This window comes from Drosophila mojavensis, unplaced genomic scaffold (genome assembly GCF_018153725.1).
Source record: "Drosophila mojavensis isolate 15081-1352.22 unplaced genomic scaffold, ASM1815372v1 contig_136, whole genome shotgun sequence".
Taxonomy (NCBI): Eukaryota; Metazoa; Arthropoda; class Insecta; order Diptera; family Drosophilidae; genus Drosophila; species Drosophila mojavensis.
Window position 1 is genome coordinate 19,483,571 of NW_025318667.1, and position 16,616 is coordinate 19,500,186.

The 16,616-nt window shown below is 44.2% G+C and overlaps 1 protein-coding gene across 2 annotated transcripts; it reads left to right on the forward strand.

The window, feature by feature from the left end:
• The first annotated feature begins 650 nt into the window (after positions 1 to 650).
• LOC6584268 (mucin-5AC) lies at positions 651 to 15,539 on the forward strand. 2 transcript variants are annotated; one of them, XM_044011675.1, is made up of 3 exons: positions 651 to 1,012; positions 11,071 to 11,300; positions 11,504 to 15,539. In XM_044011675.1, the coding sequence occupies exons 2-3, from the start codon at positions 11,080 to 11,082 to the stop codon at positions 15,447 to 15,449; spliced, it is 4,167 nt and encodes a 1,388-aa protein (XP_043867610.1). In that variant the 5' UTR covers positions 651 to 1,012; positions 11,071 to 11,079; the 3' UTR covers positions 15,450 to 15,539. The 2 variants fall into 2 exon arrangements, with proteins under 2 accessions (XP_043867610.1, XP_043867609.1); XM_044011674.1 differs by lacking the exon at positions 651 to 1,012 and having other exon boundaries at positions 10,929 to 11,300.
• The last annotated feature ends 1,077 nt before the right edge of the window (positions 15,540 to 16,616 follow it).

The window sequence follows — 16,616 nt, forward strand, 5'->3', positions numbered from 1 at the left end:
TGCAGAGCGAAGCGAAGCATAAGACAATATACATAATCGTAATCGACTTCCAAATCAATTTCAACCAGCAACTGGCCTCAAGTGGAGCTCCATAGGCCCGAAATGGGGCAGAAAGAGCGGGCAGTGCGTGGCTGTATGCAGAGATGCGTTTGGCCAAAGTGAAATGGCAAGAGATGCCGATGCTGACGATGATGATGATGATGATGATGCTGATGATGATGATGATGATGATGATGATGATGGTGATGCTGATGCATCTGAAACCTGTATGCTAGAATGTCTAACATTGCTCTCTGACTCCTAGATCGATGGTATGCACAGGTGTATTTGGTCAAGGTGAGCGAGCTGGGCAAAATATCAAACAGCAATCATCGCGAACAGCAGCAGCCGTAGCCGTAGCTGTAGCCGTAGCTATAATGAAATTCAAAATCCAAGATTCCGTGCCCAGCATCAGTTGCAGCTTCTAGAGCAGCCCGTTTAACGCTCTCTTTTGGGCACGCAATTCACCTGAGCCCCAGACACTGAGACAGTTAAGTGACGTCGCTGTCGGCTGCGGCAGTGGCAGTGGCAGCGGCAGTGGCAGAGGCAGCGACATAAACAGCGACGGCAGCGTTGTCAGCGCCAGTCCAACCCGTTCAGTATAATTCGAACGCTCATTGAAAATGGTCTGCAGGCCGCGCATGCGCCAAGCTAATAGCTCCACGTTCACCTCCAAGTCGTAGTCGAAGTCGGTTTCGGAGTTGAAGTCGCGTGCTCAACATACACTATACATATACATATATACATATATACGCTATATGTATATATATCTACAACATTTCATAGTCGAATTTGTATTTTTGTTGTTGTTATTTTTAGTTTTCTTGTGCTTGTGCAACGAAAGTTTAACGCCTGAAAAAAAAAAAAAAAATTAAAATAAAATAAAAGTAAATCCCAATACGAATCAAAAAAGTTGTGAAAAATACTAAATTTGAAGACGTGCCAAAGGCGAGGCGCCAAAAGTTTTGAAAATGTAATTGAAAAATTGATGTTGTGCTGGAAAGTAATGAAGCTTTGATAAGGCAGAGGCATGCGACTATGCAAAGTGCCAGCCGAACGACCTTGACACGAGGGTGATGTATGAGGGTCGCCAGTTGGGGGGACGCGGGGCGGCTTGCAGCATGCAAATTGGCCAAACGATTGGTGTGTGTGTGTGTGTTAACAATAAGTGGGCGGTACTGGGCGTGGCAGTTAGCAAATGTTAAATTTGTTTCTGTTGGCAAACCAACAATCGCCATCAGTGACGCTTGACCATGATTTAAGAGTTCATATATATATGTATGTATGTATGTGTGTATTAGTCGCAACTAGATCAAAGCTGTGCTAAAAAAAACCCTTGACGACTGTAAGCTATTAGTGTGTCATAAATGTAAGGTCAAAATATATATATGTATATATATATCATATATACATATATATATATATAATAAATATATATATATATATATATATATATATATATATATATATATATATATATGTATATAGATGATAAACGAGTTTGGAATAAATACATATGTTGGTCTTATATGTAGATAATATGTATATACTATAAAGATAAGAGATGGAAATGTTTGCATTGATAGGAAAAAAGCTTAGATTCTGAATAGAGATTCCATTTGTATATGGGATTGGGATTCGTTAACAGGATTCGTTAATAAATATGTAGGTCTATGATAAGCTCTCACATTTACCTGAATAATGCTAGAGACATTGCCTATTTGAATGTAAAATAAGATTTTTTTAAAACATTTTTGAGGACAAATTGATTTTATGCTCTGTAACTATTCGCGCTATAAAATTAAAATATACAAAAAAAAAAAAAAAAAAAAAAAAAAATCACCGTTTTTTTTTTATCAAACTGAATTAATTACTTTATGCTAACAACTTTGTTAATAAAAATGATTTATCTCGAGCCGCGATTCATAGGCAAAACGTAATTTGGTATTTCAAGTTCAATGCGGCCTTAGCTGCAGAGATCATCAGAGCTAGAGCCGGGTCTAATCTATGCCCAGTCCAAGTTCAATGCGGCCTTAGCTCGAGATCTCATTTGAGCCGGGCCTAACCTACTTGCCGATAACAATTCTCACAATGGCACAGAAAAATCCATGGAAAGTACACAGAATTCATTACCAAGTCAACAAACAATTATTTCTAAAGTCTCATTTTGCCTAATGAATGACGACAACAACAACAACAACAACAGTAGCAACAAAAGACAACAAACAATTAGCAATGCTGACGGTGTAATAATTTTGTTACAAGCCAACGAAATGTCAACGCAACATTTGGAAAAAAGCTTTTGTCATAACTTTTGACAGCATAATTAAAGTTACAAAAATTAAAAATAAAAAAACACATATACACATATATATATTAAGAAAAATAAACGACATTAACAACAATTTTAATAAGCAAAAGAAAGCATTAAACGCTAAGAGTGTTTTATATTTGTTTCTGTTGCTGTTGTTTTTGTTTTCGTTTTGTTTTTGTCGCTTTTTCGTTTTGGTGGCACAGGTGAAAGTGTTAAAAAAAAAAAAATACGAAGGGAAACAGCAATAAACTGGCAAATCAATAATAAAAAAATAAATAAATAAAATAAGGTACCAAAAACCCAATTGACTGGGTAAAAGTTGGGCCAAAGCGCGGCAGAAAAGTGCAGAAGCTGAAAGCGTTAATGAAACTGGGCAAATATGAGGCTAGAGCTGATTATGTGGAATACTCGGACACACTTATGCATCGGCTGTGGCCGCAGCCGGCTTGCTTTTCTTTCGGTACTCGCTTTTGGCTGCGGCTCGGCGCAAAGTAGGCGTCTCCTTTTCCTGGCCACCCAAAACAACATTCACTCGTCATATGCAGGCAGCGCTTGCCACTCGGCGCTTAACTAGAATTTAGCAGCAATAACTGCAGCAACAACTGCTGCAACAAGTACGGCAGCAGCAACTGCGACAGCAGCAGCAGCTTTAACTAATACTTGCAAATTTGGCATAAACCAAAAGCCAGTCCGGCTAGTAGGCTGAAACCCGTGTAAAAACCGCTACTGCTGCAAAAATTCAAGCCAAAAAGCTGAAAGCAACAAAAGCATTTGTAACAAGTTGCAGTAAAAGTGGTGCGTATATGTTGTGTCGTCTCTTTTCAACCAGCCTCTTTCTGCGAGGCTCGCTCCCTCTCACTCTCTGTCTCACACCATCTCTGTTGGCTGACTAATGAAGCACATCGGCCTGAAGTTGATGAATTTTACGCGCCTTGTCGCCACTGACTAATTGACTAAAGTGAGAGCAGCCCGCAGTTAGCAGTTAGCAGTTAGCAGCTAGCAGCCCAGCGGCGCTTTCTCAACGGCTTGTACCGGAAATGGTGGCAGACGACCTTACTAGTCGGTTACAAGAAAATAAAAAATAAAAATTAAAAAAAAAAAAAAAAAAATATCTACAAATAGTAGTATAGATTAATTATATTTTTTTACAAGAAGCTAAAATATAAAAACAAATTAAAAAAAAAAAAAAACCAAATGCCTATAAAATCATTGCATGATATTAGATGCTCGTTTGTGTCTCAAGTCTTTTGATTTTATAGATTAATTATACTTTTGTTTTATATACTTAGCAATAGCCTTTAACAACCTCTTATGTTGATTGTTTCTGTGGATTAACAGTCACAGCTAGCAATTTGTGTCTTAATTCTTTTGTTTCAACGCATGACTTAAGGCCTAATCTAAGCTTACAAGCCAGATTATTCACAGCTAAAAGCCATTGCAGCAGTATTAGTATATATTGTATATTACATGATTTACCCAACTGCAGCAACAACAAATTTGTGTCTTAAGTCTTTTGATTTTTTATTATATTATGAATATTGTTAGCTGCACTTAAGCATTGTATTATGAATCGATTACGCGTTTTCCCTATCTTTTGATCTGAATGCAAATCCAGTTATTAGACTTACAATGGAACTTTCTACAACTTGGCTGTTTGAATAGATCAGATTTTAATTTAGTGAAAATAGAAAAAAGTTTGTAATATTCAGAAATCAATCTGAAGCCAAGCTTGAAGAAAAATAAATTCAAGCAAAATACTCAGATATAAAAAAAAAAAAAAAAAAATAAAAAAATAAAAAAAAAAAAAAAAAAAAAAAAAAATATATATATACATATATAACTTTATATAAGTGCCATAAATTATGTGGATTTAACGATTCTGTGGATGGAAAACAAAAATTAAAAAAACAAACTTTCTTTAACCCATGAAGGTGCTGATGAAGGGGTGCGGCGCATGCATTTGATGTTTTATGTTTAACCCAGTTAAGTTTCACATGAGCCGCCCAGTCGATTGTCATGCAGAGTCTTGAAAAGTCTCTAGAAATAGTTAAATCGCTCTTCTGAAGGTCACTTTAATTACCAGCCAAATTACCAGAGTACTCTTATGCTCTTGATTAACTAAGCTAATGAAGTGCTATATCCATCTCTTTATCTCTATCTCCCTCTCTCTCTCTCTCTCTCTCTACCTCCCGCATTTAACTAGAAACAATGAACAATGGGAAAAAATCATAGCTGCAAGTCAATTGGTGCTCGACTTGGCGATTACTTTAAACTACATTGTTGCCTTTGTTGTTGTTGCGGCTTTGTTGCTTTGCTGTTGTTGTTGTTGGTAATGAGAGAGGTCAAGTGAGCAATTGTCGTCCAGAAAGTTTGCATGCAAAAGTTCAGGGCCAAAGCAATCGCAGTCCTACGGCTAGCCGCGTGAGAGCAATGCCAGCTCTAATTGATCTATTATGTATTATGGTACAAGCAATTCATTATCTTATTAACGAGTTGGCTGGGATGCAGAGAAATGGGTTTATAATGGGCATCTAATATGCTTACATTGTGATTAGAATGGTCATGTTGTAAGGTTACACATAAGAGAATTACTGAATTGAAGTTCAATTCCTTTGAGTTTTATCTTAGATAATGATGCCTATTTTTTTCTAAGTATATGAGAGATTACTGCATTAAAGCAGTTTTTTTTAAGTTGTATGTTATTTATGACTTTTGATGCCCTAAAAGTCTAGTTTTACCTACAGATCTATTGACTTTTCAAGCAACTATAAAGTCGGAAAGCTCTAAGTTCCATAAACAAATAACTCCCATTTAAGCTTTTGGATTAAATTAAAGCACCGGCAGGAGCTCTATTACTATTTCATTCTCAAATTTCTTAAATTTTTTTACTTTACTTTTCAACCAACTCTGAACTGGGTAAGCTCTAAGCTCCACAAACAAACAAACAAACTTCCAGTTAAGCTTTTCGATTAAATGAAAGCACTAGCAAGAGATCTATTTCTATTCATCGGCAACTTAATTTCCATTCGCAAATTTCAGGAATTTCTCGTTAGTAAAACTTCTCTAATAACTTGATATAATTCTTAAGTTTTATCATGCCATTAGCCAAATGTATATGGAGCTAGCAAAGCATTAGCCAAGTCAACAGAGTCAAGTAGTGCTAATAGAGTCTGAAGCGTTTGCTGCTTGGCTAATTATTGTTCATTCGTGTCAAAGTTGCCGGACCCTGGCAACGCGACAATTTCACTTCCGTCAAATGTAATGTGTCAAGTTGAATAATAACAAAGCGGAATGCTAAAGAAAGAGACTGAAATGAAGAAATGAAAAGGAAAATGAAATTAATATGTCAAACAATCATAACACGAAACGCATCAATTTGCTTCGAGTGGAGTGGCAGGCCTAGGACTAGGCCATGGTGATGGCGAGGAGCGAGATAGAGAAAGAGAGAGAGAGAGAGAGAGAGAGAGAGACAGAGAGAGAGGGAATGAGAGATAATAATAATATAATCCGTATAGTTTATAAACTTAATAACAATAACAAACAGCAAAAATTACTTAACAGCAACTTAATTGTTACCACACACACTCAGACACACACACAGACACATACACATGCGCGCGCAGTCGACGTTGACGTCTAATGCGCTTCAGTGAAGTCGACGTCAACGCTGACGTCTGCGTCGCCGGCGGATTGGAAATGCACTCACCGAAGATTGGCTCACTTTTTATACGGTTGCTGTTTGCTGCCGTTTGTTGTTGTTGTTGTTGTTGTTATTATGTCTGTTGCCGCAATTGTAACAAATTATTTGCGTTTTGATTGTGGCCAATGTAATAAACAAACAAACTCACACACACAGACACACAAACACACACATGAATATCGCTAGACACGCATAGCGACAGCGATTATAAAATTAAAATACATTTTTTTTTTTTTTTTTGTTCGTTCACAATTGAAGTTTAATCGAATTTCTGCAAAAATAGATATGCAAAGAGCACAAATTACGTATGCGACGCGTTGTACATGGCAGTAGTTAATTGTTATAGGAAATTGCAGAGACCATGCACAAAAAAGCAACACAGTAAAATAAAAATAGATAAAGAAATCAGGCTAAAGCTATGCAAAAATAATTGCAATTAATTGAGGTACATTTATACATAAAAAAAAAGAAAAAAAAAACAGACAGACTTCACGGGAAAATTCGAGTTGATTTGATTTACAGCTTGCTGGCGGGAGTTAGGGTTCGTCTGAGCTCTGCATATTTATATCAATTTAAGCAGAGTTTCTTCACACACTGGGTGAAGTATGTATAACAGTTTAGTTGACTCTGCCCGACTAGTAGATACCTTGAACTCCGCGCAGAGCTAATATTGGAAAATTAATCTGTGATTGATTTATGCATTAATAAACAGAAACACACGCACGTACTCAATGAGTCTCTAGCATTTCATTTTGGCCTATTAGCACGAACGGAGTTATCTAAAATTCGAAACACACATCTCAGTGTTCTTAACAGAAAGCTACACGGTAAATCTGAAATCTCTATCTAAGATGATTTTAAGAGAACGCTTACAAAATAATTCAGCTATCGATTTTTATCGATAATACGGAAATGTTATCAAAGATAAAAATAATAAGCTCCTACTGAGTAGATGATTATATATTAAAAGTCCAAAGTCCCTAGTTTTTATGCCTTACGACATCCAGGCGAATGGACGGCAGGATAGACGGACAGACGTAGGGAAGAAAAGACATACATATGTATGAACGGACAGAGGAATAGACAGAAGGACAGACGGGCAGAGAGACAGATGGTGAGAAGGGCAGACGGCCAAAGGGGCAGACGAACAAAGGAGCAGACGGACAGAGGGAAAATAGACTGACGCTAAAATAGACTGACGTACAAACGGATGGATGGACGAATGGATTGACAGAAGGATATGCATACATGATATGGCAATAGATATTCATGGCTGCATCGACTGATTGCCTCGTCCTGAACAAGAGTATATAAATATGGCATTTGACACGCCTCCTTCTGACTGTTACATAAGTTTTCGCAAAACCTTTATACCCTGAAATTCCCTTTTCTCTGCGTTCAGGGTGCAAAAAACCAAAGTAAACCCTTTCCAATCGACTACCTCCACAATTGGCAGCTAATGTCTGTTAGTTTTGAGGATTAAACACAAATGAGGTTTCCCACAGAGTGAACTGCAGGCTGCCATTACATCATTATCGCAGGCATTCACACTTATCATCATTGAGCGGTGGCTGGCTTTGATCCGCATGCAGATTAATTACTATTGTGTGGCTTGACTCGATCGACAGCTGGCAGCCAGCCAAGCGATCATATCGTATCGTATTGTCTTCCGATGCTCAAAAGACCTGCAGATCAGAAATGCCATACAATTTGCCCCAACTGTCAAGTGGACTTCCGCGCAGAGCATGGAAAATTTTGTTGACAAAAGTGACAGAGAGACAGAAAGAGAGCCAGCGAGACGACAAGTGCACAGATATCTATAGCCATGAAATGATATTACAAAATCAACAAGTAAGAAAGCTCTAGTCGAGACTGCTCGACTACGAGATCCCCTGAACCCTTGGAGCAATAGATATTTCAATACTTTTTCGCGACTTTCAGCTTACACAAGAAACACGCACACACACACACACGTACGCAAACACAGGCACACATACACACACACGCATACAGACACACATACACACACACACGCATACATACACAAACGCATACACACACACACATACACACACACATACACAAACACATACACACACAAGCAACCACGCATAAACACGCATGGGCTGCAGTGTGCGCTTACTATGAGAACTTAATTGTTTAATAACTTTTTTTATGGACGTACGATCTTCATGAAACTTTTAGATTATGATTATAACATGAATATGCATGTAATTGCCAAAGCACAAGTCTCTAGTATTTGAAATACGCTTTTTACAAAAGTGAGGGTGAGGGGGAGAATTTAGAGGTGGGGGGTAAATTTTAACAAAAACCGAAATTGTATAAATTGCATATAAGCATACATTAAAAATTTGGAGTCTCTAGCAATAAAGGTGTAGAAGATATAATTTTATAACAGGGTTTCGATAAGGTTTTTTATCGATAAAAAAAGATCGAGATGAGTTATCGATTTTTAATGATAAACTTGATATGCGCGCTGTAATTACGGACATTTTAAAAAAAATTTGAAGTCTCTAGCTCTTATATCTTCTGAAATCGACGCGTTCATACATACGGACAGACGGACAGACGGACAGACAGACGGACAGGGCCAAATCAACTCAGCTCGTCGCCCTGATCAAGAATATATATACTTTGTGGGGTCTGCCACGCCTCCTTCTGCCTGTTACATACATTTCAACAAAACCATTATACCCTGATTTCCCATTGAAAATGGGTTCAGGGTATAAAAATGAAAAGAAAAAAAAATGAACAGAAAAACAAGTAATTGCAAGGAAAATGTTTTCAATTATGAATAATGGATTGGTGGAGGCGTTGCCATAGCAATTGATATACGAGTTTCTATGATTTATTATGCAAAATATGATTGAATAGTTGACAGTTAGGATACGAGAGAGAGGGAGACAAAGACAGAGAGAGAGAGAGAGAGAGAGAGAGAGTGAGAGAGAGAGTGACGCAAGATGTTGGACTCCGGCTAATGTAGATGACGATCTTGGTCAGCTCTTTTGTTTTTGTTTTTGTGTTTTGAGTTGTCTGTGCGGAACTGCTTTTACGGTCCATTGCCATCTGGCTGGGCAGAGCAAGTGCTTCGCGTACGCCGGCTTGTAGCCTATCGGAGCGTTTAATTTTCACTTAATTACCGTAGTTAAATCATAAATTAAATGACTGCCGTAGAAAGCGACGTCGAGAAATATTGCCGATCGTCTGTCTACGTGAACAGCTGGCGTTGACATGGTTAGTGTCCAGCAGCGAGGCCGTTAGCTAAATGAACTGTTAGATAATCTTGTCAAAATGAATGCAAAGACAATAACAACAGCAACAACAGCAACAACGACAACAACGACAGCAGCAACAGAAATAGCCTCATAAAATAATAAAAATTCACTCAACAAGCAGCAACAGCAACGATTATGGCCCAAGCATTTCAGCTGTTTCAGCCTGACTAACCCGTCTACGTGCCGCGCATTCTAAATGGACTTTCTGCAACTGCAGCGCATAACACAGCTCGACCGACCACTCTGCAGCTGGAATGCGTAGTGGAGGCCCCCGGGCAATAACTGCAAATGGAACTGCGACTGCGACTGCGACTGCGGATAGAGCCAGCGCTCTGTCACTCGGAGTCTGTGTGCCATTGCGACACGCTCTGGAATGATATCAACCAGCTCGCCAGCTCGCCAGCTCGCCAGCTAGTCACTCAGCCAGTCAGCTAGTTGGCTAGTTAGTCATCTAGCCAGTTGGCCAGTTTTTGTTTCCTTTCAATCAACCGGCCACATGCCAGGCAGCGTGTCTTCCTGCAAATCTAACAGCTTTTCACATTCCGCGCGTTGATTCATGCAGTCGCCAAGATATTTCTAGAAGTTAATCCAAGTGGACTGCGACCTGGACTAGATATGTCCATAAGTCAAACATGCTTTTGCTCAACGGTTCTCGAGATTGTTTCGCTTATTATACTCATTCGCGAAAGTGAAATGAGTATATTGGTTTTGTGCGAATTTTCGTCTTGCTGTCTGTCCAACTGTCCACCTTTTTCATTCAGCGTCTCTGCTATCTGTGAATTCTTTTATTAAAGCTAGAGATATTCTATTCAAGTTGGAAATCTCCTAGAGCTTGAAGCATTAAATATTGAGTCAATTAAGAATCAATCAAGTAAGAAGGCTCCAGTCGAGACTGCTCGACTAGAAGATACCCTGAACCCTCCAAGTTGATATTCTACTCATTCTGCACTTATTTTATGCACACATACATACACATCCATCCACACGTACATACGTATGAGCACGCACTCTGCAATATTATGAGAATTTATTTGTTGAATAATTTGTAGTAGGACTATCTTTGTGACCGTGATCATAGGATAAGAATGTGTGTACGTTCCAAAGCACAAAATTCTAGTACTTGAAATACGTTTTTTGGGGAGCGTGGTATTCAAAATCTGTAAATTACAAAATCTTTCTAGTCATCTAATTTATATACATCTGCAGTCTCTAGGTCTAAGAGTGTTAAAATTAGGCTGAAAAAACAAAGTTGATTTTTCGATATTCTCGATACAAAATTATCGGATGACTTATCGAAAAAGTGAGATAAACGGACGGACGTACGGACGCTCAGACGGACAGGGCTATATCGACTCAGCTCGTCACCCTTAACAAGAATATATACACTATATGGGGTCTGCGATGATTCCTTCTGCCTGTTACATACATACTTTTCACAAAACCATTATACCCTGATTTCCCATTTTCCCATTTTCAATGGGTTCAGGGTATAAAAAGATTTCATGCGCTCCATGAGGACAAGCGCAATAATACCCTGAATTTTTGATAGTTTTGAAGCATTAGCTTTGAAATATACATATGCTATGCTATTCCCTGGTGACCCGAATGTCAAATTTCAAATCATTCGGAATCGAAAGATTTTTATATTTTTTATATTTATATATGTACTATATATACATTTGTGTTGATCTCTTTGATCTCGCCATCTCGTTCATTTACAGCCCAGCAGAATGGGTAACTCAAGCCGATTGAGAATTCAGCTGTTGATGCTGCTGATGGGCGCAATTACCGTTAGCGCATTGCCGACTATAAAGCAGCAGGGACAGCTGGGCGGGGCCAATTATGTGCAGCAGCTGGACAAGAGCTTCTTTCAGCCACGTGAGGTGGAGCAAACCATAGACGAAGTGCAGAAAATATTGGCCAATGATCCGGCGTTGCCCAGGCTAACACGGTAAGAGATGATGATGATGATGATGACAATGATCATGCTCATGCTCATGATTATGATAATAATGATAATGTTGGTGATGAGCATAATCATGATGATGATGATAATAATGATCATACTTATGATTATGATCATGTTGGTGATGAGCATGATGATGATGTTTCTCTTGATTATCACTAAGAAATTCCCTTCCTCCCTCCCCACAGCGGTGAGATCGAGGAGCTGTACGAGAAGGTCACTCGCGAGGAGTACGAGAAGAGCATCGAGGCGGGCGACATGAGCCGAGCGGACAGCATGCGCGCCCTGATGCTGGTGCTGCCCTACAACACGGACAACAACACCGAGGAGAACCTGCAGGAGCTGTACACCCGGCCGCCCGTGACGCGCGTCATCGACGCCTACACGCCGCCGAATCCAATTAAGTTCATCACGCCCGATCCTAACGCAATGCCGCGCAGCACTGTGCCCGGCGGCAATCCGGCCGTGGCGGCCACCACCTACAAGCCCCTCTACAGCAGCCTGCAGAAGCAGCAGGTGCCGGCGCCCACGGCGACCACCTATCATCCGCCAGCACCGGCGCCGGTCATGTACCAGCTGACGCCGTCGCTGGGCAAGCCCAGCATGGACTTTCAGCCGGTGACGCATGGGGCGCAGCCCTACGACTATACCCGGCCGCAGGCCACGGCGGCGCCGCCCCGTGCTGCCGCCCAGACGGGTCAGCGCTTCAGCTCGCACTACAGCGCCAAGAATGCGCAGTTCCTACGCAAGCCGGCGAGGCCGCAGGCTCAGGGTCAGGCTCAGAGGCCGGGTCAGGGACAGGGACAAGGTCAGGGCATCAGTCACAGCAGCGCCGTGAAGCCCGTGGCGGACATACTCGAAAGTCTGGGCATTGTGGGCGGTGCTGGCGCTGGTGCTGGTGCCCAGGGCTCGCACAAGCGTTTCGCCATTGACGACTATTATCCGGCGGAGAGTGCACCGCAGCCCGTCGTGGCCGTGGCGGACTTGCGTGGACTGCAGGGCGCCCGCATACGGCCCGATGCCTACTCAAACTTCAAGCCGCTCAACATTGGCGAGGAGCTGCGCGTCAAGCCCGAGGTGGAGGGCTACCTGACACGGTTTGGCATTGTGAAGAAGTCGCCCAAGGCGCTGAAGAAATCTCAAGCGGGTGCCACAGGCACTGCCAACGCCACGGAGGAGCCAGCGGGCGCCCACACAGAGCTGTCGACGGCAACGGCCAAGGTTCCGCCGCAGAGCAATGCAGAGCTGGCCAAGCTGCTGGAAAATCTGCAGGAGCTGGAGCGCTTGCAGACGAAGGGTGCACGGAAGACAGCCAGCAGCAGTCCGGCTAGCACCACAGCGGCGTTAACGACAACCACCAGCACCACAACAACCACAACCGCCGCACCGCCCACATCGGTGCCGACGGCACAGCTAATCACCCACGGCGCACCGCTGCTCATCGAGCCGAAGAAGCCGCGTCGCCGCATCGATCCCAACATTGACATCAACTTTGCGAACTCGGGCAACCAGCAGAAGACGGCCAGCGCCACGGATGAGCTGTCCAAGCTGCTCCAGAATCTGCAGGAATTGGAGAAGCTGAAGATTAATCCAGAGAATGTGCTGAAGGCGACGAGCTCTGGCACTCAGGCGCTCAGCAATCGCTTCAGCGTCAGCAGCAGCAGCAGCAGCACCACCACCACCACCACCACCAAGCCAACCACCAGCAGCACAGCAGCCAGCAACGATGCACGCGAGCTGCAGCTCATTCTGCGCCAGCTGCAGCAGCTGGAACAGTCGAATGCCGTGCGCAAAACCACAACCACAACCACCAGCACCACAGTGCGTCCGAGGTCGTCGCTGGGCCTCGGCTTGAACTTCGATGCGGCTCAGACGAATGCGCTCGGCGCGGCAGATCTGCTCCAGCTGCAGCGCTTGCTCAGCGACGACAGAGAGCTGGAGCGGCTCTATGAGCAGGCGCGCAACAACAAGAAGGCGGCCAAGATTGGCACCACAAAGGCCACCACGACGCCCACAACGACGACGACGACGACGACGACGACTACGCCGCGTCCCACCAAGGCGGCCGCTGCCGTGGACCACGCCCAGTTCGAGGCGTTGATAACGCGCGTGCAGCAGCTGGAGCAGCTGCAGCAGCCGCAGCCAACCCCACCGGGCTTTAGCACACGCAACGTGGCTGGCCACGGCTTGGCTGGAAGCCTGAGCCTGCCCAGCAACGACTACGCGCAACTGCAGCAGCTGGCGGGCACCGCACAGCTGGCCTACGACCGGGATCTGGGCCAGGTGGAGATCTCGACGGCGGCCTCGACGGGCAAGCAGCGACAGCGGCCGCTGAGCAGCTTCGAGCGCAGCAATGGACTGCTGCAGGATGTGCAGCCGCAGGACTACGTGCAGCTGCAGAAGCTGCTCAGCAAGGTGCAGGAGCTGGAGCGCGTGCAGCTGCAGGAGGCGCGCCCAACTACCGGCCATCAGCTGGTCACAGCCGCCTCCGTGCGCACCCAGAACGTGAAGAGCCTGAACGGTGCACAGATTGTCTACGCGCAGCCGGCGGCGATGCCCGATCCCGATCCCGAGCTGAATCTCAAGCTGGAGCTACCCGTGTACAAGCAGCCGGGCGTAGCTCCGGTGCACACAACTCCAATGCCAAATGCTGCACAGGCGGAGCTCAGCTCCAGCGAGGAGCTGCGTGAGTTTGCCATGTCCCAGCCGGCCCATCCGCAAATGAACCAGAACCAGAACCAGAACCAGAACCAGAACAAGAATCTGAATCGGGATCAGGACTTCAGGCAGTTCCAGCAGTTCTTTAGCAGCCTGGAGGACAATGGCGAGCGTCAAAGCTATCAGAATATGCAGCCCATCTATAAGACGGTGACGCCGGTTCCGGTGACCCAAACCGCAGCACCACCCGCTGCACCGCCAACGGCCAAGCCGACGCCAAAGCAAGCCGACTTGGCGGAGCTACAGAAATTGCTCTACAATACGCAGCAGCTGCAGAAACTGGGCGTGGCACTGCCCAACGAGCTATCCCAGCAGCTGGAGAGTCAGTTCCAGCCTAGCACCACCCCTAGCAGCACAACCACCAGCACCAGCACCACAACATCCACATCCACATCCACCACAACCACGCCCTCACCGCCCGCATCGCCAACGCCCACGCACGACTCCTCCTCGCCGGCGGTGTTCTCGCTGACCACCAGCAAGCCGGCGTCGCCACGCCCACCACGGCCCCATCCCACCACCGAGAGCAGCGTGGAGCTGCCCGTGTTCAGCGCGACGAAGATTATCGAGGCGGCCATCAAGCGGGCGGCCAATCGCATTGGCGTCTCCACGGAGCAGCCAATGAGCCTGGCTGCGGGTGCTTCCGGCTTCCGACGACGCAGCGATGATGACATGGACGCGGCCGCCGAGGATGACCAGGCTGGCGTGTTCGATGGCGACCTGATGGCCGAGTTCAGCGAGCTCAACTATCAGCTGGCCAAGCCAGAGTCGCAGCCGGAGGCCCGCGAGCAAGTGGCGCTGGGCGACAATCTGGGCGAGTTGCAGCGGCTCATCAGCAACCTGCAGCAGCTGCAGCAGCTCAACGTGAGCCTGGGCCAGACGAAGCCGGCTGCGTTGCTGGCCAGTCAGGCGCAGTCCCAGGCGGACGCCAACTATCTGCAGTCGCTGCCACCGGGCAGCGATACCTTCAAGCCGCGCAGACAGAGCGAGGACAACAGCACCACCACCACAGCGAGCACCACCAGCTCAACTCTGGCCGATTCGGATGATTCGGATGCTTCGGTGACAACACAATCGCCCACTCGCATTAGCCTGGACCTGGGTCTGGGTCTGGGCCAAGGAGATGAGGACACCGCCACGGAGTCGAGCAGCGATGGAGATATTAACACAAGCAGCACCACCGAGTCAAGCAGCTCCTCGACCACGGAGGAGTCACGCAACGGCTCGCTGGACGATCTGGCCAATTCGTTTGGGCCCGACCCCGTTGCCGAGGAGCCGCCACCGCCCAAGAAGAAGAATGGCTTCTATTTTCTAGCCGATTGGAATTCGTTCCTTGAGGTCGGCGATGGCGATGATCAGGTGGTGGTGCGTCTCAGTCCCAAAATTGGCGATCCCCGTGACTTCCTGGCGGTCTAGGGAGCTCTGGGGCGGTGCCAATCAGCTGGCAGTGTATATAGTTCTTAACTGTACCGTTAACCATTAACATAAACCCTATCTCTATCGTAATTATGTGTGTGCGCGTTGTATTTATTTTAGTCACTGGATTTTTCATTATTATTTTATTTTTTTTTATCCTCCGCCGCCTAAGGACCTCGCCGCGGGTCGTAGTCATAAGTTGGGGCCTAAGCCTAAGTTCTAAGAGTCAATAACAAATGGAAAAGAAGAAGACAAACCGAGGAGAATTGAAATAAGCTCAATTATTATACTAAATATTCTAATTTTATAGAGATGTGTAATAAATAAAGCCCAATGAAATTCGATCCTGAGCTGTCTATATAATGCTCCTGTCTGAGCCGTGGAATGCACGATCATTTTTTCCTACAAATAAACATGTCTTCTCTCCATAAATCATTTCCTATTTCCTATTCCCTATTCGCATGCCCACCCTTCCGTCTGTCTGAACGTCTCGAGCTCGAAATCTATAAGAGCTAAATATTTTAATTTTTTGTTGTAAATCCCTATGTAGCATCCGGGGATCAAGTTTATTTCAAATAATCAATAACTGTTACTCTTTCAATTACATCGACTAACAATGGTATCGAGCTTTAGTTATTAAATTATATCTTGTCCGCCTAATCGAGCTAGGGTCTTCAAGTATGGAGTATATGTAGAAACGCAGATCAGACGGTGCTCCGGGTCAGGCAATCCCGACAAGAACTAAATTTTCCCTAAACTCGATCGTTATATAAGTATCCATTTTTAGGTATGATTACAAACTACTCAATGCTGAAGTAAGAGTCGAATGAGGTGGCCGTCAATACCAAGATTCTAATAGGTCAGTCGGGCTTGGCGTAGAACAGAAGTTAGCAAGAGGCTGTTCGGTCAACAAATTGAAGAAATAAAATTTTGAAAATTGTATTATAAAATTCCGAGATAAAAAATTTAACGTAAGCCGATATACATATATAAATTAGCAAAAGTTCCTTAGTTTTTATTTTATACGAAGATTATATTTCGATATCCAAGTTAGCACCGACTCAAATGTCACTGAAACTTAACATCTGGCACTCATTGAGTTTTAGGTTCAAAACAAACTAAAGCCTCGTATCAGAAATACAGTTTTTCTTTTTATTTTTAAGTTGA